The sequence below is a fragment of the Elephas maximus genome, chromosome 6 (genome assembly GCF_024166365.1).
Source record: "Elephas maximus indicus isolate mEleMax1 chromosome 6, mEleMax1 primary haplotype, whole genome shotgun sequence".
Classification (NCBI taxonomy): Eukaryota; Metazoa; Chordata; class Mammalia; order Proboscidea; family Elephantidae; genus Elephas; species Elephas maximus.
In genome coordinates, this window is record NC_064824.1 from 104,869,279 (window position 1) to 104,895,754 (window position 26,476).

The window sequence follows — 26,476 nt, forward strand, 5'->3', positions numbered from 1 at the left end:
AGGCCCTCAATGAGATGGACTGACACAGTGGTTGTAACAATAAGCTCAAGCATAGCAACAACTGTGAGGATGGCGCAGGACCAGGCGGTGTTTCATTCTGTTGTGGACAGGGTCACTGTGCGTCAGAACTGACTCAACGGCACCTGACGTGAATTGAATTGTGTTCCCCCCAAATATTCGTTAACTTGGCTAGGTCATGATTCCCTTGTATGACTGAATGATTGTCTACCATTTTATTTTCTGATGTGATTTCCCTATGTGTTATAAATCCTATCACTATGACGTATGAAGATGGATTAGTGGCAGTTATATTGATGAGGTCTACAAGATTAGTGTCTTAAGCCAATCTTTTTTGAGACATAAAAGAGAGACAAGGGAAGCTCATACCACCAAGAAAGCAATGCTGGGAGCAGAGTGTGTCCTTTGGACCTGAGGTTCCTGCACTGAGATGCTCCCAGATCAAGGGAAGACTGATGCATCACAAGGACCTTCCTTCAGAGCTGACAGAGAGAGAAAGCCTTCCCCTGGAGCTGGCGCCCTGAATTTGGACTTCTAGCCTACTGGACTGTGAGAGAATAAACTTCTCTTTGTTAAAGCCATCCACTTGCAGTATTCCTGTTATAGCAGCACCAGATAACCAAGACAGTATCTAACAACAATAAGAGAAAAATGGGATACTACGTGGTTTAAAGTCAGGAAAGGTGTGTGCCAGGGTTATATCTTTTCGCCATACTTATTTAATCTGTACGCTGGGCAAATAATCTGAGAAACTGGACTATATGAAAAACAGCACGGCATCAGGATTGGAGGAAGATTCATTAACAACCTGTGATACGCAGATAACATAACCTTGCTTGCTCAAAGAAAAGAGGACTTGAAGCACTTACTGATGAAGATCAAAGACTACATCCTTCAGTACGGATTACACCTCAACATAAAGAAAACAAAAATCCTCACAACTGGCCCAATAAGCAACATCGTGATAAACGGAGAAAAGATTGAAGTTGTCAAGGATATTCATTTTACATGGATCCACAATCAACACCCATGGAAGCAACAGTCAAGAAATCAAATGACATATGGCATTGGGCAAATCTGCTGCAAAAGACCTCTTTAAAGTGTTAAATAGCAAAGATGAAACTTTGAGGACTAAAGTGCGCCTGACCTAAGCCATGGTATTTTAGATCGCCTCATATACAAAACCTAGACGATGAAAAAGGAAGACCAAAGAAGAATTGAGGCTTTTGAATTACAGTGTTGCCAAAGAATATTGAATATACCATGGACTACCAGAAAAAGGAACAAATCTGCCTCAGAAGAAGTACAGCCAGAGTGTTCCCTAGAAGTGAGGATAGTGAGACTTAGTCTTACATACTTTGGACATGTTATTAGAAGGGATCAGTCCCTGGAAAAGGACATCGTACTTGGTAAAGCAGAGGGTTGGCAAAAAAGAGGAAGACCCTGGATGAGGTGAATTGGCACAGTGGCTGCAACAATGGGCTCAAGCATAGCAACGATGGTGAGGATACTGCAGGACCAGGCGATGTTTCATTCTGTTATACATAGGGTTGATATGAGTCAGAACCGACCCGACAGCACCTAACAACAACAACAACAACCACAGTATAAAAGATTTCTCCTAAAAGCGCTGGGAAGTTGGTGGGATTAAGCAAATTCTCTTTCAGATAAGCGCGCTTCAACTAAAGTAGAGCGCGGAATGTTAAAATCAGGGCAAACTCCAAAATGCTTCAATAAACTCATGGTTAAAATTTCTTTGCTCAAAAATAAACTAAAGCAAAACTACTCATTTTAAAGGAATAAAACCTATAAGCCTACATACAAAACTATAAATCTGCTAAGCCTATAATATGGTTAGACAAATAGCACATTCCTCACCTTCTGAAAAAACAAAATACTTTTAGCAGTACTATATCTTCTAGTTAAAATGAGAGACATTATATTTGAGGAGTAACACTTCAAACACATGTCAATAAAACTATGTCCCATCTGAAAATATGAGCCCAAGAGACAGAAAGGGCCACATAAACCAGGGACTTCATCAGTCTGAGACCAGGAGAACTAGATAGTACCCGGCTACCACCAAGGATTGCCCTGACAGGGAACACAACAGAGAGTCCCTGATGGAGCAGGAGAAAAGGAGGGTGCAGAGCTCAATTCTAGCACAAAGACCAGACTTAATGGTCTGACTGAGACTGGAGGGACCCCAGAAGACACGGCCCCCAGGCTCTTTTAGCTCAAAACTAAAACCACTCCCAACTCCAACTCTGGACTATAGGACATAAAATGGTACTGGTGAGGAGTGTGCTGCTTAACTCTAGTAGATACATGAGATTAAGTGGGCGGCTCCTGTCTGGAGGTGAGATGAGAAGGCAGAGGGGGGCAGGAGCTGGCTGAGTGGACACGGGAAATACAGGATGGAGAAGAGGAGTGTGCTGTCACATTATAGGGAAAGCAACTAAAGTCACATAACAATGTGTGTCTAGGCTTTTGTATGAGAAACAGACTTGAATTTACAGTTTCAGTTAAAGCGCGCACACACACACACACACACACACACACACACACACTATGTTCCTTCTTATAAATTCATTTTAAAAATCAGCTTTCTTGGATCAAAATATTGACCATACCTTCAAAAAAATCAAAATCTTGTAAGTCATCAGGTAGCCGTGGCAGGACGTCTGAAAAGTCCTCCTGGTTCAATTCCAAGTCATGCGGAATGTCAGTGATCTCATTGGCAATGTCATCCGGCAACTCATCAGCACTCAGCTCTGGCGTGGATGGGCTCCTGGGGAAGATGACATCATTGGTCCTACCACTCCCCTTTTACCTTCACACCAATTCACCAAGTCCATTCAACATGAAGGGAAGCTAAAAACCTGTAACCTATTGCCATCAAGCCGATTCCGACTCATAGTGACCCTACAGGACGGAGTTGAACTATCCCATAGAGTTTCCAAGGAGCGCCTGGTGGATTCGAACTGCCAACCTTTTGGTTAGCAGCTGAGCTCTTAACCACTATGCCACCAATGCCACCACCACTGTGCCTCCATGAAGGGAAGCTAATGCTGTTTAAGTTTTTTATGTTGAACACAAACATGAGAAATTCTAATGTAAGATGATTCCCTCTTTCCTCCTTTCAGAGAAGGAAATTTGAAAGCAGGGCCATCACAAAAGATAGACCTCACTGTGTATAGTCATAGATCTGCAACCCTTACCCTTATATTAAGAGAAGACAATCATTAGTAGATGATGTTTTTACTTCAAATTAGTAGAATAAATCACAATTTGGTGTAGTAAGCATGTTTTAATACTTTTTAGTGGAGTTTCAAATCTGGTCAAAATAACAATAAAAAAATGAAATAAACAAACATAAAACTGAAATGCTTAGTGGAAACAGAAGCCTCAGTCATCTGGCCAAAAATGCTTACCCTTGTCAAAATTAATAATGCATCAGATTTCTGATGAAATGTTTTCTGTTGAAACATATATGGAATTCCTGTTAAAACAGGAAAATCTGAGAGTATAAATTAAATTCTCAATTTCAGCATCTACTCCGTCATAATCAAAAGCTTTATTTGAGAACTAGCCCATTCAGATATTTGGTAAAAAGTATATCAAAAACTGTAAAAAGTCTAGATTGATATATTGTGAGGCTTCTATAGCCTATCTCCAACACGAAAGTACCAAATGAAGCCAAAAGTTCTGAGAACAATCAGCAGATGTAAAAGAAAAGCAAACACTGTCCCCATCACTGACCGGATCTGGGAGGCCTCCACTGGCAGTGAGACGCTGGTGGGCATGCTGAGGTTCCCTTGGGGCACTGCAGGGGGAATGGGTTTTTGGGGTCTACGAGGTCCACGCCTTCTCTTCTTCTTGTGTTTTTTGGTAAGTGCAGGAGGCTTGGTTTTTTTCCTGGGTTTCCTCTGCTGCTGGTGTTGAACTTTACGAGAGCTATCTCCTCTCAAGAAATTATCCTTTAGAATGAATAAATGGGTATTTTTACACTGATATTATTTGAGAAAAACCTTATATAACTATCTAAAAATATGCTTATATCTCTTAATATTGTGTAATGCCTAAAACATACTGTATGCCTTAAATATGGATAATAACTAAATAAACAAAAAGTTCCTTTAATTCAAATTAATTCAGTGTATATATACTGAGTTCACCCCACATTTAAAGACATTGTGATAGGTGCTACGGTATTAAAAAAAATAAATAAAATTTAATTTGTGCTCTCAAAGAACTTACCCTCCAATAGGAAAGACACAAGTTCAAGTATACATAAATACGGCACAGAGAAAATTGGGCAATAATGATATAAATATCTCCTATGGGTACACAAAAGGAGAATCAATTACCTTCAGTTCTGTGAGACTGAAAGATAAGTAGGATTTTTAAGTGGTTGAAGCAAGGGGGAAGGTCATTCTAGGCTAAAGGAAATGGTACAAATGAGAAAAGGAACAGCAAATAATTGGGTATGACTGACATTTGGGTATACTGGGGGATGAAATATATAAAAGTAAGTAGTAAATAAGCTTGGGACCAGAACATGTATAACTTTGAACACCCTGGAAAGGTTTTCAAGCTTTTACAGGCAACGGGGAGTCATTTTTGATGAGAGGAATAACACAGTTTGACATTTGTTTTATGAGGATAACTACCCGGCAGCAATAGAAGAGGCATGTGAATGGGCACAATAAGTCCAATTGTATAGCTACTACAACAGTTGATAACAAGATATAAATGGCCAAGGGCAACAAAGTGGGAATGGAAAAGTAAGGGCCTCTCAAGATAGATTTCTCAGAATTTGATGGCTCATTGTATGTGCAGAAAAGATGAAGGGAATGTAAAACTCTAAAACGTCGCTAGGGTTTCTAACTTGGGTGACTGTCAGATTATGATACCATGAATTAGGACAGATAGTTTAACATACAAATTTTTTAAAACATATGGCTCATAAAAGAAACATAGGAAAAAAGAAGTTCTTGGTGGAGAACAAGCTGGTGAACTATGGACAAGGAACCTGAGGTACAGAACAGTTAAATCATTTGTCTTAGTTTTACACTTCTTGTTAGCTGTCATTGAGTCCATTTCGACTCATGGTGACCCCATGTGATACAGAGTAGAACTGCTCCATAGGGTTTTCTTGGCTATAATCCTAATGGAAGCAGATTGCCACGTCTTTTCTTCTGTGGTACTCTTGGATGGGTTCAGACTGCCAACCATTAGATTAGCACTTGAGTGTAAACCATTTGTGCTACCTAGGACCTTAGTCTTACACTTAGTGGCAAAGCCACGATCAAAACAAGCTGTTAAGTCCCCCTCCAATGCCCATTCAGTTCCCTGATGAACCCCATGAAAACTATAAAATGCTTACAGAGGGTAAATACCGTCTTACACAACTTTTAGTACCAAAGTACCTAGACAACATCTTGCAAATAGCAGAACTCAATAAGTGTCTGATGGGTGAAAACAATAAAAATGCATTTATTTAAGATGATTATATAATTCAGATATTTCACTAATTCAGACTTGTCTCTCCTCCAAATTATTCTGAATTAATGAGGGTTTATGATACTAGCATTAACCAAAGAAATAATCAAGTTAAATAGAACTATAGAAAGGTTTGGCTTTTGGCCGAAATTTCATCAAACATCCAAGACGTTTGCAGAATAACATATAAAAAAGCAAAAACCTAGAGAAATGTGGGCAAAGAGCCTTGGAAAATCTGCTACATATAAGAAAATGTACATTAAAGAGAAGAGAGGTATAGAATAAAGATAAATAATAAAAAAAATGATTACATCTAGATAACTACTAATATCTTCTAGAAGGTTTTTTTTTTCTTTTTAAATAAGGGTCTGAAATTAATTCAGTGGGTAATGACCAGCATTTAAATGAAATAAAACAGACTAAAAGATATCAGGTGGTAAAGGTAAGTCTTGTTCCGTAAAACTTTTGTTTCAGTGATTTATACACACATGCAGTTTGTACTAAGTCCCAAAGTATTTCTTCCTACTATGGATAGCCATCAAAAGTTTGAAATAAAATCTGAACTCACCATTTTTTTGGCATGTTCATCACACAGAGGTGTCTGGTGTGTAATGTCAAAAACTGGCACAGAGCACTGCTGTCCGTCTGCAAACCTGGCCGTGCAACTTGAGAAGAGCTGCTGAGAGCGGTTCAAGAGGATATCTGTTTTTTTAAGTTAGGAACAAAATACACCAAAACTGAACCCCCACCTAATTGTCCAATTTCTATATAAAATTAACTTCTTCCCTTACTTAAATGATACTCATCAAGAAAAAAAAAAAATTAAATACACAATTATGAAAAAGTCATCTGTCCAAATTTGAATTTTTCATTTCACATTTCTAATCCTAAACTCTCAATGCAAGAAATATTACTTTTATATCAAAACTTAAAAAAATAAAATAAAATTTAGCAATTTTTTGTGTAACTATTGAACTTGGAACATTAGCCCTTTATCATTTTTATGCATTCATACTTTTAGCCACCAACTACATGTCCACGAGATTTACTTTACATCTCTTAAGGAAGTACTTTCTGTTTTTCCGTTATGCTTTTATAAAAAAAAAAATATAGTTAAGGTTATTTATAAAGCCATCACTGCATAGAAACTGCTGCTGAGAAAGGTGTGAAACCCAACTCCAAGAACAGAAAGGAATGCAAAAATCAGACAGATAGTAAAGAATAAATTAGTGCTACCATATAAATAATAAAATGCAACTCAATTTTAAATGTTTAACAAAAGTGAGAGCATAAGGCTTCATCACCAGTCTGAAAAGTCCCCAGCATAGGTTTTCCTCAAGTATATTCTGTCTTAAGATCTCTTCTTTCCTAGTCAGTGATGTTTGGTACATATTCACCTTTCATTTTTTTCAAATCAGCACAGTACTCCTTACAAATATTAAAATAATCCTACAGCAAAAAGTATACTGTAAAAGTATATAACTTTCTTGAAAGACCGAAAACAATTTTTTGAATAACGCTATTTGGTTTTTTTTCCATCCAGGAGTATAATAATTGTTTCTTACAAGTTATCTGGAAACCACCTGAGGGACCAGAGTTTTATTATCAAAGTAGAACTTACTGGAAGAACATGCTGCTTGCTAGAATTTGGCTTATTTTGATGTGATTCTTGAATAAAGAATTGCAATGATATAAGTAGACAAAAATTATTCAAAGGACTTCATAAGTCATTCATTAAACTTAAGAATGAAATACATAACCCCAAATCAGTTAACACAGCTCAGAGGATACGTTGGAAACAGTGTCTGGTGAATGGAAGGGCTTGGTTCGTGCAGGGCTCACCCTTCACAGTTCCACTACATGCTGCGGGCTCCACTTCTCTCAACTTGGTCCGGCTTATGCTAAGGACGGACAAAAACTAAATGAATTTTCAAAAAATGTGTCAAGAGGCCAAGGTAATTTTCAACATGATATCGCCAGCCACTCTGTAACACTCACATTTTAACTCTCTTCGATACCTATATTCATTAACAAAATGCAAATGAGTTAAAGAAAGCAGGTATCACAATGACCAGTTCCAGTATTTCCCTGACCTACCGACAAAGCAAATAGCTGTATTACAAAGGTTTCAAATATGTCTATCTGCTTTGGTTTTAAGTAACAATTTGGTTCCTTTTACTTCACTAAGAGGTGGCAGAAAAAGGTGATGAACGTGAGACTAGAATCAGACGGACCTGGTTCTGAATCTCAACTCCACCTCTTACTAGCTGTGTGACTTCACTTAGTTACTCAGCCTTTCCTAAGCCTCAACTTCTTCACCTGTAGGGGAGATAACGATACCTTTAGCTGACAGGGTTGTTTTGAGTACCAAAAGAGATAACACATCTAAAACATTTACCATACATGTAGGACACAGAACGGTACACAGTAACAGTCCATGGGTGTTACCCACTGCTATTATTATTATCATTATGATTTGATCACCTCATGTTCCTAAACAGTAAACCTGCAAAAAACTTGATACATGGGTACTGATATGCTGAAATGACTGAGTCACTCTCATCCTCCAAAATGTACTCACTTTGAATAAAATTCTTTAAACCTACCCCTATACATGCAACTCTATTTCATTATTTAAATGTTATCTCCATTTTAGACACCTAATATTTAGATATTTTTATTTAATTTTATGAACAGGTAACATACGGTTCAAAAAAAAAAAAAATCAAACAATGAAAAGCTAAGTCCTGAAGAATCTCCTTCCCATCTATGTCTCCTGATCTGCCAGTTCCCACCCTCTCTACAACAAGTGGGGCGCTGGTGGTGCACTGGTTACATCTACAGCTGCTAACCAAAAGGTCGGCAGTTGGAATTCACCAGCCGCTCTTTGGGAACCCTGTGGGGCAGTTTTACTCTGTCCTATAGGATCACAGTGAATTTGGCTTTTTTTTTTTTTAAAGTATTTAAGTATATAAGATAACTAATAAAGTCACTAATAAAATCAATATATATTGTAGAAAAAAAAAAAAAACCCGTTGCCATCAAGTCAATGCCAACTCATAACGATCCTATAGGACAGAGTGAAACTGCCCCACAGGGTTCCCAAGGAGCTGATGGTGGATTCAAACTGCCGACCTTTTGGTTAGCAGCTGAGCTCTTAACCACTGTGCCACTAGCACTCCTTATATACCTTAATGTAAAGCACTAAGTTACCAATCGCCAAAGAAAAAAACTGTTATGTGGGTATCTGACGCACTTTTACTACTGGACAATGTTAAACATCATTATTTTATAATCTATGTCAAACTCAGTAAATTCTTTCAACAAAGAGAGAATAGATCTTCACTTGCTCAATTATTTTCAATTATTCATTAATACTGGAGATTAAAAGAAAGAAAAAAAAAAAAGGACATTGCTCCCACCCTGATGGACATTACTGTCTTGCATGGGAGACAGACATTAAAGTAAGATCCTCTGAAGCAGAGCATAAAGCACTTCTACATATATAGCAGGGGGACCTAACATTAGAGAAGGAAATCAAGGAAGGGTTCTCTACGAAAGCCATGTGCAGGGTGAGACCTAAAAGACGTTCTGGAACAGACACTGCCTTCTCCGCAGAAGATGAGGAGGAGCTCTAGGAGGAAGGGAAGGTACTAGAGGCTACAGCCAAACTGTAAAGTATGTAAGATGCAAATGCATAGTTCAAACAATTCTAAACATGCCAAGAAATAGAAAACTCTTCAGGGCATCGTATCTTTGTGAGATACACAATTGAAAATTAGGACACTTTTTAAAGAGTGAATATAAAGAAAACCAAAATATGCAACACTAAAACAAAATTTTGAAAAATATTTTTAAGTATATAATATAATCGATAGCTACAAAGTAAAGGTTACATTTTAGTTTTCTATTTCTTTTAACACCTTTTGTACTCAAGTGACTCCTGATCAGTGTGGAAAATTACAATATACAGGCTAAGACATTTTTTCTTAGCTTTAGTTTATATTACCATCATCTAGAGCTAACAACTACTAATATTTCAGCATATAAACTCCTAAGTTTTTTCCTATTCATGTATACTCAAAGTTGTCCCTTGAAAACCTAACAAGTTAAGTCAAAAGTGTGAAATAATAAACTCAGTAAAGAAGCCTTCTAAATTTAAAAATTATCTTCTTTTATAGGGGAAAAAACCTATAAATATTACTTCCAAATACCATACGAAATTTCAAAGTATTGCTATATTTTCTTTTTTTTTTTTTAAACAGGTAAACATTCTCAAATCCTTTATTGAATAAATTCTAACCAAACTCCTATAAAATTACAGTAATGCCCTAATTGTTAGCTCACGGCAGCATTATTTTGCCACCTGTGAGGAACTTTATCTGAGCAACAAAACCAAAATACAGTGCTTTAATGTTTTAGGCTTAGATGCCCATGTCCCATAGGTCTCCACTGTCCTCTCAAAAAAATACAGAAAACAGATTGATACAAGTTCCTTAGAAACGGGTGGCTATGGATGGCTCTAACCTGGTTCGACTACATGCAGCTCGCCGCAGTTCTTGTATTAACTGCCCAGTACATTCTGGCTCTCTACTGGCCGCCTGCAGCAGGGCTTTCCTAAATGTATGCCGGCATTTCTTTTGACGAGATTCTGCCCGCTCCAGGCGGCAGAGGTGCTTATATTTCTGCTGAAAGTAAGTGCAAAGTTGGGTCACCCTGGAGCTCCTACTCTCCGCATCGTCATCATCTGACCTGGAAAGAGCAGGGAGAGAGATGAAAACAGGATGAGGATGGGTAGTTGGCTGCACAGGTTTAAACTCCTGTGGCATGTGAGCACATACTTAACGAATTAGAGTAAGTGAATTCCAAGAGCTGAAAACAAGTACAATATTTCAACAATAAGCCAAGCAGCCGAGACAATGCAATGCTTTAAGAAGCTTAACCATCTTGGCATGTCATGATAATACATTTAGTGCAGCGTGTCTTCTAAATTTTAAGTGACTAGAAATTCATGGTGGGGGGAAGAACATTTCTTTATCTTTGCTTACTAAAATATCTGAGCAAATAACATAGCAGTTATAAGGAAACAGCATAATTTCTTTTGTAATTAATTTTTATTGTGCTTTAAGTGAAAGTTTACAAATCAGGTCAGTCTCCCATATAAAAATTTACATACACATTGCTATACACTCCTAATCGCTCTTCCTGATGAGATAGCACAGTACTTCCCTCCCCTCTCTCTCCTGTACATTAGGGTAGCTTCTGGCCACCTCTGCCCTCTCATCTCCCCTCCAGACAGGAGATGCCAACATAGTCTCATGTGTCAACTTGATCCAAGAAGCTTGTTCTTCATCAGTCTCATTTTCCATCCCCTATTCCAGTCCAATCCCTGTCTAAAGAGTTGGCTTTGGGAATGGTTCCTGCCCTGGGGTAACAGAAGGTCTGGGGTCCATGGCCTCTGGGGTTCCTCCAGTCTCAGTCTGACCATTAAGTCTGGTCTTTTTACAACATTTTGGGGTCTGCATTCCACTGCTCTCTTGCTCCCTCAGGGCTTCTCTGTTGAGTTCCCTGTCAGGGCAGTCATCGGTTGTGGCCAGGTACCTTCTAGCTCTTCTGGTCTCAGGCTGATGTAGTCTCTGGTTTATGCGGTCCTTTTTGTCTCTTAGGCTCATAATTATTTTGTGCCTTTGGTGTTCTTCATTCTTCCTTGTTCCAGGTGGGTTGAGACCCATCGATGCATCTTAGATGGCCGCTTGTTATCATTTAAGATCGCAGACATCACTCTCCAAAGTGGGATGCAGAATGTTTTCTTAATAGATTTTATTCTGCCAGTGGACTTAGATGTCCCCTGAAACCATGGTCCTCAAACCCCCACCCCTGCTATGCTGGCCTTTGAAGTGTTCAGTTTTTTTTTCTTTTTTTCTAAATAATTTTTATTGTGCTTTAAGTGAAAGTTTACAAATCAAGTCAGTCTCTCACATATAAACTTATATACACTTTACTACATACTCCCATTTACTCTCCCGTAATGAGTCAGCCCGCTCCCTCCTTCCAGTCTCTCCTTTCGTGACTGTTTTGCCCGTTTCTAACCCCCTCAACCTCCCATCTCCCCTCCAGACAGGAGATGCCAACATAGTCTCCAGTATCCACATGGTGCAAGTAGCTCACTCCTCATCAGCATCTCTCTCTAAAAGTGTTCAATTTTTAAGGAAACTTCTTTGTTTTTGGTTTAGTCCATTTGTGTTGACCTCCCCTTTATTGTGTATCGTCTCTCCCTTCACCTAAAATGAAACTTATCTACTATCTAATTAGTGAATACCCCCTACCTCCCTCCTGCCCTCCTCCCTCTCATAACCATCAAAGAGTATTTTCTTCTCTGCTTAAACTGCTTCTCCAGTTCTTATAATAGTGGTCTTATACAATATTTGTCCTTTTGCAATTGACCGATTTCACTCGGCATAATGTCTTCCAGATTTCTCCATGTTATGAAATGGGAAACAGCATAATTTTATAAAATACAGGTCATATGAGAAATAGTGCAGTGAATTCTAAGAGTACATTATCAAAGAGCTGTCCTTTTAGATGTACTGGTTCTTAACTATCTTTTTATTGTTGGGATCACAATCATTCTACATTTTTTTTTTTTTTTTTTTTAAACTATGGGAGCATTTCATAGACCAGATGTTACATAGAGGTTTTTTTTCTCACATTCTGAAGTCAATTGATTGGTGACTGCTGCTGGAGTGTTACATTGAAAAGGATGCTGAAGGCACATCCAGGCTCAACAAGAAGGAGTGTTGTGGTTAGTCAGCAATGTCTACCACCAGTGGGATTAAAAAGGTCACTTTTCTTTGAACCAAGAATGATCTCACTTTTTATTGTTAGGAATAATGCACTCTAGACTTGAAAACTGACCAGTGTTATTTTATCTTCTTTCACGTCTATCATAATATAAGTAACCACATATTTGATACCACGGACTATATATATCATCTTACTAATCTTCTGTAAATCACTGGTTGATTTCTCTTCTCTCCTTAAGCAGTATTACTCCTCTTTCCTTCGAAACAGCCCACAGCAGGTGACTTTGTAAACTTATGTTTAGTATCTCTCCTAAGAAACATGTTCTCATCAGTAAGGTCTCTGTAGTTTCTACTACAGATACACAAATTCTCTCATTTATTCAATATTCAACATTTACTGTGTTCTACTATTACGCTAGGCACTATGGAGAAAAGACAAAGATATCAAGGAGTTGACAATGCAATTTAGACAAGATAAACCCATCTCAAAAGTTAAACAATTCAAAAGAGAACAGAAGCTACTACTAAAACTGTGGGTAGATAGAACATTGATTCAAACACCAGATCATGAACTAGTAAAAGCTAGGTGCTTTTTAAAATTTCAAATTTCTAAGACCTACTCCAGACCTACTGAACCAGAGTTTCCATGGGCTGGGGCCCAGGAATCTTTATTTTGAATTGTTCTCTGAAGTTTCACAGCAGATCTTCAACTAGGAGTTCTAACAGAACCAGTAAGTGCTATAAACAAAGTGTTACTGAAGGTCACTGGAAAGTCTGCTAAGATTATGAAGAAGGCTTTAGAAAAGGAGATGACGATGTAACTGAAACTTGAAAGAAATGTTGAATTTGAAGATGAGAAACAGCGGGGACCTGACGTGTATAAAACAATATAAGAAAATAAGATTCAGACATGGGCAGGAAGGGGAACGGCAAGTACTAAATAGCTTAGTTTGGCTAAACGGTAAGTTAGATAAACTTTCTAAACCTAAATGCCAAGTTAAAGAGTTTATTTAGCCTTTATTCCAAAGGCAATGAAGAACCTTTGCAGATTTTTAAGAAAATGGGTGACGATAATAGAGTTATGCAACCATAGAACAAATGGAGGAAGAGATGGAAGAAGAGAACAGTTAAGTATTAGTCACTCAATAGTTTCCACTGGCAAAGATTGGGGAAGGACAGCAGTACCATTTAGAAAGTAAGGAATAGGAGTGAAAGCAGAGTTGTGGCAAAATTAATGTAGAGGGTAGTGGAGTATCAAGGGAAACTGTAGAAAAACCGTTTGAAATGACATACTGGAGCATCCTTAAGGCAGAGATACAGATTTCAGAGTCAACAACTAACAAGTGAAAGACATGGGAGTGACTAAAAGTAAAAAGCCAGATGTAACAGAAAGAACAAGATGTGCAAGGGCCATTATCATAAAAGAAATAACTCAATTTGGTGACTGGACATGAAGGAGAAGAAAGTCAAAAACGACTCAGTGGCTTTGGAATCTGGATAACTAGGAGAATGGAAGCACCATTAATAGAAAAAATAAGGAAAACATCAAGTTTTAAAGGGACACTAAAGCTTGTGTGGACAACTACTTATCAAAATTGTTATTCAAAAGACTAGTAGCGTAGGGAGCTAAACTGGGAAGATACACTTTGATGTTGATGCAATGTTAGATTACTATAAACATTTCTAAAGCTTAGTGTCAATTTCTATGTTTATCTTGTTATGGACCAGTTACAAGTAGCTTGCAGACTGGCACAAGTCCACAGGCTATCCCTGACTATTCCCTAAACTAGAAAATCTTCAAAATGCTTCCCACTTCTAAAATGCTATGATATTAATATTTCCAATCTGATTGCTGAGGAAGAGTAGTGAACTGAGAAGAGAAAGGCCTGAGTTGAAATCTTAGTTTCCCATCATTTACCAGCAGTGACAAGGCCCAGCACCTAGTATATTGTCAATATCCTTCCTTAACTTTCCTTCTTAAATTTTCCTGATCTGTGAAATGAGAGATATAGATGTTCCGCCTATCTCCAGAGGTTGTTAGGAGAATGAAAAGAAATACATATGTGACCAAACCCAAAAAACCAAACTTATTGCCATTGAGTCAATTTTGACTCATAGCGACCCTGTAGGACAGAGCAGAACTGCCCCACAGGGTTTCCAATGAGTGGCTGGTGGGTACAAACTGGTGACTTTTTGGTTAGCAGCCATGCTCTTAACCACTATCCCACCAGGGCTCCACATATGTGAGCCAATATAAATACAGGTATTATTATTATTATTCCAATATAAATACAGGTATTATTATTAAAATACTACTAGTAACCCCAAATACTAAGCAGTAAATTCCAAATCTGATTTTTTAAGACTCAGGTGTACCTGTAATCTCAAGAGATGCCATGAAATTCTTTAAATAAAACTCACTTTATTTTATTAAAACAATAACAACCAAAAAAAGTAACACCTCTGACAAAAATAAGGAAATCAGGAAAAGGCACATATACTGAAGAAAACAATGAGTTTAATTTTAGAAATGCTGAATTTGGAATGTTGACAGGATATTTGATGAGAAATATCCAATAGGCAGTTCAAGCTCAGAAGAAAGGTCAGACATGAGAAAAAGATTTGGGAGTCATTCACAAGGAGATAAAAGTTGAAACAAACAAAAAAGAATAAACAGGCTTATGACAATATCGCAGTTTACATATTCTAAGGGATCTTCCCACTCTAAAACTACTACATACTGGATAAAACATGAATACACTGCTGGTATCTAAGGAAGTAGAGGAAATGTCTTCCCCAAACTGCTTGGTGAAAATAAAAAAGGAACAAATCAGAGCTGAAGCTAAAGCTGAAGGCAGTGAGAGAATGGAAGAAATAGGCTGCACCCAGGACACGTGCGAACAGGAGCACCAACGTAGGCTATAAAGTCTCATCCCAACAGCACAATAAGAAAGCTGAATCTGAGATTTCAGGATAAATCCAGGACCTTCACAATCAAAGACTACCATGCAAATGAGGTAAACCACTTTGCATGAGAAGATGAAAGAAACTGTAAGTGACAGATTTAAAGTTACAAGGACCCCTAATGTTAGAATTACTAAATACAAAGTATGAAACAGTTACATATGAACCAAGTACGGATTCACAAAGGTAAGAAGGCGACAAAAGACAGGAATGATCACATAGATATGAAAAGGAAATAAACGGAGCCTCCATAAATCAAAAATTATTTTAACTCAAAATTTCGTGGATATTTCACCCAAAAGAAAGTAAACAAGGCAACTATGTTTATTCTCTATTTCTATTCAACATTTTACTGAAGGTGAAGGAAAACTGAAGAGAGGCTTTCCTCAAACAATACATTTCTTCCCAAGCAGAATCTATTGTGCCCCCATATGATAGAACCCTGGTGGCATAATGGTTAAGTACTACGGCTGCTAACCAAAGGGTCGCCAGTTCGAATATGCCAGGCGCTCCTTGGAAACTCTATGGGGCAGTTCTACTCTGTCCTATAGGTTCGCTATGAGTCGGAATCCACTTGACGGCACTGGGTTTGGTTTTGGGTTTTTTGGTTTTTTTTTTATATAATAGAACCAGATCTAATAAAATAAGTAACATTAGCCATATAGGGAAGTTTGCTACAATGGTAATTTAAGAATCAAAACCAAAAAGAAGACTTACGTGTGTCTATCATATCTGAGGGTTTCTCGGATGGACCATGCAACCTGGTATGGCGATGCCTGCTCTGAGTCCTCCAGTTCCTCTCCACTCTCTTCAGACCAGTCCAACCCTGGAACAGACAAGGGGATATTGCAAGTCAGAAAAATTTTACTTTTATGCAAAATTAAATTAAAAGCTACCCAAAACACATAACCCAACACCTATAACACGTGCTATCCCAGTGTGAATACATGCCTCCTGATGAGTCTCATTCCTCTTCTTACATAGATATTAATAATGAATGTATGACTTACACTCGGGTTTAAAAAAGATGACACTATGAAAAAAGGATATATTCCAAGGATGAGCTTCTTTTATCAGACACTTTATTAATGAAATAGGAATAACACTGGCAAAGAGATAGAGTTCAGTGGAGGAAGCAACAACTCAGAAAAGGAGGGTGGAGAATGGTTGTACAACTCAAAGAATGTAATCAATGTCACTGAATTATACACATAGAAACTGTTGAATTGGCATATGTTTTGCTGTGTATATTCTAAACAGCAACAAAGTAAATAAAAAATTTTAAAAAGCAAAAAAAATAGAATTCAGGTAAAAAAAATAGAATTTCTTAAGTATCAAAACATCAGATACTAAAATAATGTCAGAAAAACATAAAACACATTCAAGAGAGTGAGAAAGAAGCCCAACCAATATTCAGGCAAGAATACTTCAACATAGAGAGGATTCCAGGGCCCTAGACAAAATCGTTAAAGGCAGAAACAAACTCCACTGCACTCTCTCAACAACTCTAGAGGAGAGGGCTCTATCTCTAGGCAGGACCATTCCTGGCTCTTGCCCTCTATGGGCATAGGGGAGGGTGGAGATGTGAATGCTTTACTACTAATGCAGTTTGGGTTTGGGATTTCTTTTAATTCTTTTAAGCAACAGTTGCCACATTTTTTGTTGCAAATTTAGAAGGGAAAGTGGAGAAATACAGTATGAACAATGTTTAATTATTTATCTTACTAAATGCTTTAATTTTTAATCATTGAATAATTGTTAGCTCCCAAAACGAAGGCTTTTTTTTTTTTTTTTACCCATTTAATAGTTTTATATCTTGACGAGGTCTTGATAAATACTGATGTTGTATAACCTAAAGTATAACAGTGTGTGGGACTACATACCTTTCATATACACACATTACTATGAAACTTTAATTAGACACCTTGATAACTAGAATCCTATGTCCTTTTTGAGAAACTCAAAATCAAAAGATTGTCACCATTAGAAATCCTTAATGTTAAAAAGGACTACACCGATTTCTTCCATAGTTTAAATGAGTTTACAGATGCCAAATAGAGAGTTAAGAAAAGATTAACAGGAACGCAAATTATAATTGCTTAAAATTAAATAACACATTGCTACTGGCATAAAGAAGCCACAAATCTAGTTCCAAGATGACTACCTAAAATGTCACGTCACCTTAAAAAGTCACTTTCTCTGAATTAAAATAAATTAGTAATTTGTATTTGACAGAGTAGAACTGCCCCATAGAGCTTCCAAGGAGTGCCTGGTGGATTCAAACTGCCGACCTTTTGGTTAGCAGCTGTAGCTCTTCACAACTATGCTACCAGGGTTTTCTTTAAAAAAGTAAAAACCAATTAAGTGATCACAATGGTATCAACTTCAGTGAATGATGAGGTTCTTCAAACACAAAAGTCACACTTCAGTCACCTTTTAAAAATGGAACTTGAGTTCTTTTTTAGTTGTTTATGTAGAACATTTATTTCTACTAAGACACCTATGCTGTCTCTGAAAACACCAAGATCTAAGTCATAAGAACTAAGATGGAGGTGTTTCTCCTGTTGTAAAATTAACTGTCCAATAAAGCAAACCTTTGATCTTGGCTTCATTATCACTGGTTTTAATGTAACTGAGATAACCAGTCCAGACCAAACAGTAAAAGTTAACTGCAAGGCTGAATTTTTCCTTAAGTTCTCTGCTGACATAAATGTAGACTATGCTTGACTATAAGAGTTGCATTAGAATTTCTGGTTCCTCAAAAATAACCCTTACTGTGAAAATTTGGGTCCCTAACATTCTTTAGGAAAAAAAAAATTTTTTTTTCTGTAAGTTTTCTTTCTGTTCAAAAATGAAATCAGAAAATCCATAGTCTACCATATTTAGTTATCCTCCTACCCCGACACAGCATAAAATTTTTTATTTCAAAAGCTAAAAATTTACAGCACCCAAGCTACTTGTATCAGGTGGACACTTGAGACTGTGTTCGCATCTCCCGTCTGGAGGGGAGATGGAGGGTAGAGAGGGTTAGAAACTGGCAAAACCATCACGAAAGGAGAGACTGGAAGGAGGGAGCGGACTGACTCATTAGGGGGAGAGTAAATGGGAGTATGTAGTAAGGTGTATATAAGCTTATATGTGACAGACTGACTTGATTTGTAAACTTTCACTTAAAGCACAATAAAAATTATTAAAAAAAAAAAAATTACAGCACCCAGGAGTAAATGAACATACAAATAAAAAGTCAGTAGATGATATAGGTAACAAATTTGGGGGGGGAAAGATGGGACTAATCAATCTATAATGTTTCAACAAGAGGCAACCTTTTGGGAAAAAAAATCAAGTTAGATCTCTGCCTCAAAACAAACTCCCAAATAAGTTCCAGATAGAGAAAGTCCATATAAGAAGGGTGGGGGGAGGGGGAAGAAAAAAATAAAAAAGAAACCTGAATCAAAAGGAAGAAATCATCTTAAGAAAGGGAATAATAATAAATTCCAAAATCATTATGAAAGAGATTTAAAAGCAATTGATAAATGGAAGTAGGAAGAGATTTATAATAAATATGAGAAGTATATGTAAAAAAGCTCTTACCCAATTAAAAAAAAAAGAGGAACCATCAATAAAAATAGATAAAAGAAAGGAAAGGCAATAAAAAACAAGTATGAGATACAAATGTCCAAAAAGCAGATGAAAAAATTTATAATTATATGGTTAATCAAAAATGGTGCCCTGGTGGCACAGAGCTACAGCTGCTAAAGAAAAAGTTGGCAGTTCAAATCTGCCAGCCACTCCTTGGAAACCCTATGGGGGCGGCTCAGCTCTACTGTGTCTTATAGGGTCACTATGAGTCAGAATGATTTGATGGCAACAGGTTTGGTTTCTAGTTTTTAATCCAAAATAGTGGTTCTCAAAGTATGGTCCACCAATCCCCAGGGGCTCCCTGAGGTCGACACCATTCTCAAAATAAAATTAAGATGTTTTTCGCCTTCTTCACTGTGTTGACATTTTCACTGAAACAGTCATGGTTAAAACCGCTGGCACCTCAGCCTGAATCAAGGCAATGGCAAACTGCACTAGCAGTCACTATAGTCCTCACCACCACAATTCACAGTTAAAAAAAAAAAAAAAAAAAGTTTTATTTATGAATGTCCTTGATAAAGCAATTGCTATTGAAGATTGTTTATTTTATGAAATCTCAATCCTGGAGTACATGGTTTTTTAACACTCTGTGTGGCTAAATGTGAAGCAGCCATAAAGCACTTCTGCTGCATATGAAGAAAGTATGGCGTTGTCTCAAGGGAAAGCACGTGCACTATTATTTGAATTGCGAGATGAACTAGCTGCTTTTTTACATTCAACACCATTTTTACTGGAAAGAGTAACCGACAAACCAACCATGATTATTAAGACTTGGATATCTGGCAGTCATTTTCTCTAAAATGAACACCGTGAAACTGTCACTTAAAGAAAACCATTGACAGTATTTGTTATTGCCAACGGTAAAACCAAAGCCATGCATGGGTAAAAGCTTCATTCAGGGTGCAAGGCAGACCAATGGGGGTTAATGTAACAAAGCATGAAAAGTTCACTGACACGGTTTCAGATTAAACATTGCAACTAACTTCTAAGAAATTACCACTTGTCAAGTTTAGGTGCAGAATCAAAGAAGAATACGAGCAGTTATTTGAAAAAGGTTCTTAAAATATTCCTCCTCCCTTTTCCAGCTATATATGCATAAGGCTGGATTTTCATTTCCTTCAACCAAAATAACGTATCACTACAGATTGAATGCAAAAGCAGATAAGAAAATCCAGCTCTCTTCTAATAAGCCAAACACTAGATTTACAAAAAAGTAAAACAAGGCAATTCTTCTCATTATATCTGCTTTTGTTATGAACATAGTTATTTTTCATAAAAAGAACATGTTAACATGTAGTGAGCTTATTTTTATTTTTAAATGAATTAACATTTTAAAAATTTCTCAGGTTTAACTTCTCATACAGTAAATATTAATAGATATAACTCATGCAGAAGTTCTATGTAATCTTCAATGATCTTTAAGAGTATAAAGAGATCTTTTTTTTTTTTTGAGGCCAAAAATTTGAGAAATACTGATCTAAATATGCAAATTAAAGCAAATTTTCTATCAAATCTGCAAAAGCAAAATAACAACAATAATAATACAACCACCCAGGGACTGGTAAAGATGTTAAGAAACCATCATTCTCATACAATGTTGAAAGAAGGCTAAATTGAGACAATAATTCTGAAGAAAAACATGGCAACACATATCAAAAGCCTTTATGAAAAAGATACAAAAGCTTGGAACTGGCATTTCCACTTCTAGGAATCTCTTTGAAGGAAAAGTTGAAGATGTGACAGTAATTATTTTGTTCCAAGACTGTATATTTATAGTACTTTATAATGACATAAACTAGAAACACATTGGAGATCAAATTTAGCCAGGACAAATTACGTAGTATATGAAAAATTATTAACTTGAACATAGACTATTATGAAAAATTTTAAAACAGGTGACAATACTATATATACAGTAGGAACGCAATTTTATATATCTGAAAGACCATACCATTAATAAATGGTATTAACAGGGTTTGGGATGCTCTGATTTATTATTTTTGCTTATCTATATTTTTCTTTAGATTTTATTAGTTTTTTACAAATTGTCAAAAGTCACACATGCTTTAATAAGAGATATTAAAAATATAAAGCTATATAACAAGAGCTACCATTCTCATCTTCCTAAAACCACATTCTGCCCAATTCCACTCCCCCTGTGGTACCCAGTGTTAACAGCCTGGTAATGTATATCCTTTCGTATTTTCATTTATACCCATATCAAATAGACAAACAACTATCTACATACTTATCTTTTAAAGTTTTTATTTTTACAAAAATTGGATAATACAACACCTCTCGTTTTTTCCCACTTATTATGGGCACCTCCAAGACAATAGATACAGGTTTCATTCACTCTTTTTAACAGCTGCACAATATTTTATAAAACATGTATGTATCATAATTTACTCAAGGTTCCTATTGGATATTCAGTTGGTTGTAGATTTTTAACACTGTAAGCAATGCTGCAATAAACAAGCTTGCACATCCTTTATACTCTTTTATTTTTATCCATAGAATAGAGTCCCAAAAGTGAGTTTGCTGGCTGTACATACATTTTTAAGTAATAGACACTGCCAGATTACTCAACAACAATGTATGAGATCACATATCCTCACCAACAGAATAGTTTGAATATAATTTTTGCCAATCTGATGGTAGTTCACTGCTATTTTGTTTCCCTGCCTGCTATGGAGACTGAGGTTTTCATTTGTTTATTGGCCATTTATAGTTCTTCTTCCTCTATTCATGTCTTTTGCTCATTTTTGTACTGTCGTTACACGTCATGTAAATAATTTTTCCTAAAGTGAGAATCATAGTTCATATCACATTCAAGAATAAATTCCAAATAAATTAAAGATTTAAGCGATCTAAACAAAATAATCAAACTATTAATAGAAAATATAGAATATCTGTAAAAATTTGGGATGGGGAGATTTTTCTCAAGCAAGACAGAAAACTCAGACATGATGAGGAGAGACAGACATTTGATCCCACTAAAATTAAAAGGTTTTATCTGTATTTTGCCACTTTTCAATCATGAACAGGTATTGCTTTGGAATGAAAAAAATAATAAAGTTTTTTTTTTCTTTTCTGAAGGCTATCAGCAGACTTTAACCAGGCTATCATTATTCCAATGTCCTAAGAAAAAACATGTAAAGAACTTCATTAGACACACAGGTACTGAGTTCATAAAGGCACACAAACAAACACAATTGCCTTTTAATATTGCTACTACTACTAATAATAATGGATCACCACCCATCTGTCAAATCTGTCATAGTGGGATGGCTTGTATGTTGCTATGATGCTGGAAGCTATGCCACCAGTAGTTCAAATGCCAGCAAGGTCACCCATGGTGGACAGGTTTCAGCAGAACTTCCAGACTAAGACAAACTAGGAAGAAAGCTTGGTGATCTACTTCTAAAAATTAACCACTGAAAATCTTACAGATCTCAACAGAATACTGCTTGATATAATACTAGAAGATGAGCCCCCTGGGTTGGAAGGCACTACACAAAAATTATAACAATGGACTCAAACATACCAAGAATCGTGAAGATGGTACAGGAGCAGGCAACGTTTTATTCTGTTACACATAAGGATACCATGAGTCAGGGCCAACTCAACAGCAACTAACAATAACAACAACAATAATAATAGAAGCTATGACTAAAATCCTAAATTCTCAACTCATATTTCTCTATCTTTTTCATCAAGTTTATCCCCTGGAGTAGCTTATTTACTTTAAGGTGGTCTATCTACACTTAAAAAAAAAACAAACAAGTCTGTCTTGGAAAAAGTACAGCCAGAATGCTCTTTAGAGCAATGCTCTTTAGGAGACTACGTCTCACATACTTTGGACACGTCATCAGGAGGGATAAGTCCCTGGAGAAGGACATTATGCTTGGTAAAGTAGAGGGTCAGTGAACAAGGGGAAAACCCTGGACAAGATGGATTGACACAGTAGCTGCAGCAACGGGCTGAAGCATAACAACCATTGTGAGGATGGTGCAGGACTGGGCAGTGTTTCATTCTGTTGTACGCAGGGTCACTACGAGTCAGAACCTAACAACCACACACCTAATAACAGAATCTTTAATTATACCATCCTGTACAAGTGTCCTACTCCTATCACATACATGGTAGATATGAAAGTAAAGTCTCACACAACACGGCGCATTTTGTTATATTGTACATATATGAGATGATAACTTACCTAAATGGGGAAACAGATCAGTATCCAACTGATGTTTTTGGGTGCACAGTTTCACCAGTCTCTGCAGTCGACTTACGCAAGAGAAGTGTGGAGAGAAGGCTGTGGCTTTCATAAGGACCCGGTCAGTCCTGGGTGGGTCCACGACGGGCGCCCTACTAGATGGCAGGAGGGGCAGAGGTCTCTTGTGAGACAACTGCCTTGCTTGTGCTATAGTGTGTGTGGTGGGTGCCACTCCCTGCATTGGTAGGCTGGTGTTCTGAGGTTGAGGTGACTTGCAGACTAAACCCTGCAGTGGCGCTGGAGGTTTTAAAGTGGATAAAGGTGGCAGGTGGGAGTGCTGCTGTGGAGGCTGCTGCTGCGAAGGTGCAGGAGGGGGACTAAAGTGCTCTTGTCGGACTTTTAAAATCTCTGTCTCTCTCTGGCGTTGCCGATTCTGGGCCAACTTGCTCTGCAACTTCTTTCTCACAGTTGCCCCTTTCTTTAGGTCATCGTCTTCCTCGTTGAAAGCAAACGGGTCTTCCAACTCAGTTTCCAGGTAGTGGAGAGGGACCCTTGCCCCTGGTGGAGAGAGGGACACTCCATCCAGTCCGTTGGGCATCTTCAAGGCCAATGTGGGCACCGTCAGGCTAAATGCCATGGTATCCATCTGGTGCCTGACCTTTACCTCATCTATAGGATCATTCTTTTTCTTCCTCTCTTTTTTCGGGATAAAGCCAAGTACCTGCAAGTGGCTGTTGCAGTACCTTTAAAAATACACACATACAAGGGAAAATGTTCATGATACATATTAATAAAAGTAGAATATAAAACTATATTTAAAATGCACACCTTAATACGTTAAAAAATGCATGACTATAGTAACTCTTGGTTTTCATAGACTGAATATATGAACTCCCACTACTCTCAAGCAATCCTCAAAGTCTGTGTAATTTTGATGAGGCGAATATGTGAAAGGTACATACACAGAAGCAAGTCCTTCAGCTAGTGAGCGGTCCTGGAAACTGCCCAGCTACTGCTTCTCCACAGCTTTGTTATTCTCTATTCATACCTTACAAAGTCATTCATCAGGAGTCCGAAGGATCACTTAAAATTCTCTTATGGAGAAAAATATATATTTCAATATTATTCAAGTATTTGGAGATTCACAAAGATCTTATGAAATAACCCTCAAAAATGTCAAGTGTCTACTGTGTGTTTTATATGCACGTGCACGCGTGCGCGCACACACACACACAGCATAAATAGAATGGAAGGAGAAAGTGATAAAATGGACAGTGGGATGATAGGTGAAATGAGTTTCTCAATAGTCAGATACAAGTACATAGATTATGTCATCTAATTCTCACAGTTCCCTGCAGTAGGTACTAAAATAATGCCCTTTATACAAATGAGGGAACTAAGCTTTACACAAATTAAGTGTCTTGCTCAATACCACCTATTCTCAGTTGATTTGTATCCTCGAAAAGATATGTTAAAGTCCTAACCCCCATTAGCTGTGAATGTGACCTGATTTGGAAACAGGGTCTTTGCACATGTAATTCATTACCATGAGGCCATACTGGAGTAGAATGGGCCTTAATCCAATATGACTGGTATCCTTATAAAAAGAGAAGAGACAAAGAGACAGGGACAGAGGAAAGACAGCCCTGTGAAGGACGCAGAGACTAGAGTTGGGCTGCTGCAAGCCAAGGTATACGTGGAACTACCGGAAGCTAGAAGAGGCAAGGAAGGATTCCTCTACTGTAGCCTTTAAAGAGACACCTTGATTTCAGACTTCTAGCCTCTAGAACCAGAGATAAGAAATTTCTGTTGTTTTAAGCCACCCAGTAAAAAGTGACAGAGCTGAGACTTGAACCTGAATCAAATTTCATGCAGCCTCTTATTAGTCTTCAACAATGGGCAAGTTATTTTCGTAATTTAAATGCTATTTTAAAAATCCTATGAAAGGACAAAGTCTTTGTGTATAATGAGAAAAATATAATAGATGTTATGCCAACAAACTACACTGAAACCCACAGAGATTTTTAACCACTAGATTAAAAAAGTGATTTTTTCCTTATACAGTTTCACAGTATATTAACAAGTTAGCCACAAATACACTATTCCATGCTTAAATGTAGAAAATGGTGACTTAAAATTAAACAATGGTTTTGTTGCTGTTAATTTCTACTGGATGACTTCTCAAAGCATTTTGTATGATTAATGTATATTATGAAGCTCCAAGATGTGCGTATGTGGCAGTATTTCCCATGACTGTTTGAAAATGGAACTTATTTTTATTGCAGCATACCTGTGACATCTCCACAGAAGACAGTTTAGGAAAAAAAGGCCATAAGGTAAAAGTAAGTATCTATATCAATCCTCGAATCCATTGGGCTACTTAATTTTTTTTTTTTTAATAACTGTTAAAAATACATATTTCCCAAATAATTCGGACTTACATAGACACACACCCTTACTAAGTTTTGTTGGTTTGTTATGGAAATAAATCTGTCCGAGACACTCTTTTATTTTAAATGGACCTATTAAGTAAAACCTTTCTGGCTAAGAAAGAGAATCTATACTTTGTGTGTATGTATGTGTGTGTGTGTCTGTGTATGTGGAAACCTAGAAGGTTTTAGCTAGGTCCACAACAGTCTGAACTCTTAAAAAAAAAAAAAAAAAAAAAACCTGCCTCTTTTAGAAGAGAAAATTCTTCATAACTAGAACAGCTTAGTTATGAACAGCATTTAAAACAATTATGGAAATATGAATTTATACTCCATAAGAATACATGTACAGGGAGCGACTGCTGATGGACACAAGGTTTCTTTGAGGGAGATGAAAATGTTCTAAAATTACGTCATGGGGATGGTTACACAACGTTGTGAATACACTAAAAATTACTGAATTGTATACTTTAAATAAGTGAATTGTATGGAGCATGAATTACATCCTAATAAAGTTGTTTAAAAAGAGAATAAATAAATAGAAACAAAAAAAATTTGGCAAATACATACTACTAAAAATGAATATAAAATTACAGGAAACTTATATTTAAAAGATTTATTACATAAAATAACTGAGTTAATATAGCCTCTTATCTTTGAGAAACCAAGGCTATAGGAATGAGGCTTGGCTTTCCACTGTACGAGCGTATTACAAAATAGACTTTACTTTTTAGTTATACTGGCACTTCCACTAAGTATAGAACTATTTCTATTTCAAAAAGGTGGAAACCTGTAAGTTAGCATTACAACACACACCAGGTAAGTTAGAACCAGAAATTAAGAAGCTTCCTCTACCTGACTGCCAATCAGATAATTTTGTCATTAAAAGTCCTTGGGAA

At 37.0% G+C, this 26,476-nt stretch overlaps 1 protein-coding gene across 7 annotated transcripts in view; it reads right to left on the reverse strand.

Moving 5' to 3' along the window:
* INO80D (INO80 complex subunit D) overlaps positions 1-26,476 on the reverse strand; it is a 57,843-nt gene that overhangs the window by 8,329 nt on the left and 23,038 nt on the right. For all 7 annotated transcript variants that reach the window (XM_049887947.1, XM_049887941.1, XM_049887948.1 and 4 more), the window contains 7 exons: positions 23,149-23,891; positions 16,008-16,116; positions 10,051-10,275; positions 7,315-7,424; positions 6,092-6,225; positions 3,781-3,998; positions 2,652-2,809 (listed from right to left, as the gene is read on the reverse strand). In XM_049887947.1, the coding sequence (XP_049743904.1) occupies positions 2,652-2,809; positions 3,781-3,998; positions 6,092-6,225; positions 7,315-7,424; positions 10,051-10,275; positions 16,008-16,116; positions 23,149-23,891 (1,697 nt within the window). The remainder of the gene's footprint in view (positions 1-2,651; positions 2,810-3,780; positions 3,999-6,091; positions 6,226-7,314; positions 7,425-10,050; positions 10,276-16,007; positions 16,117-23,148; positions 23,892-26,476) is intronic.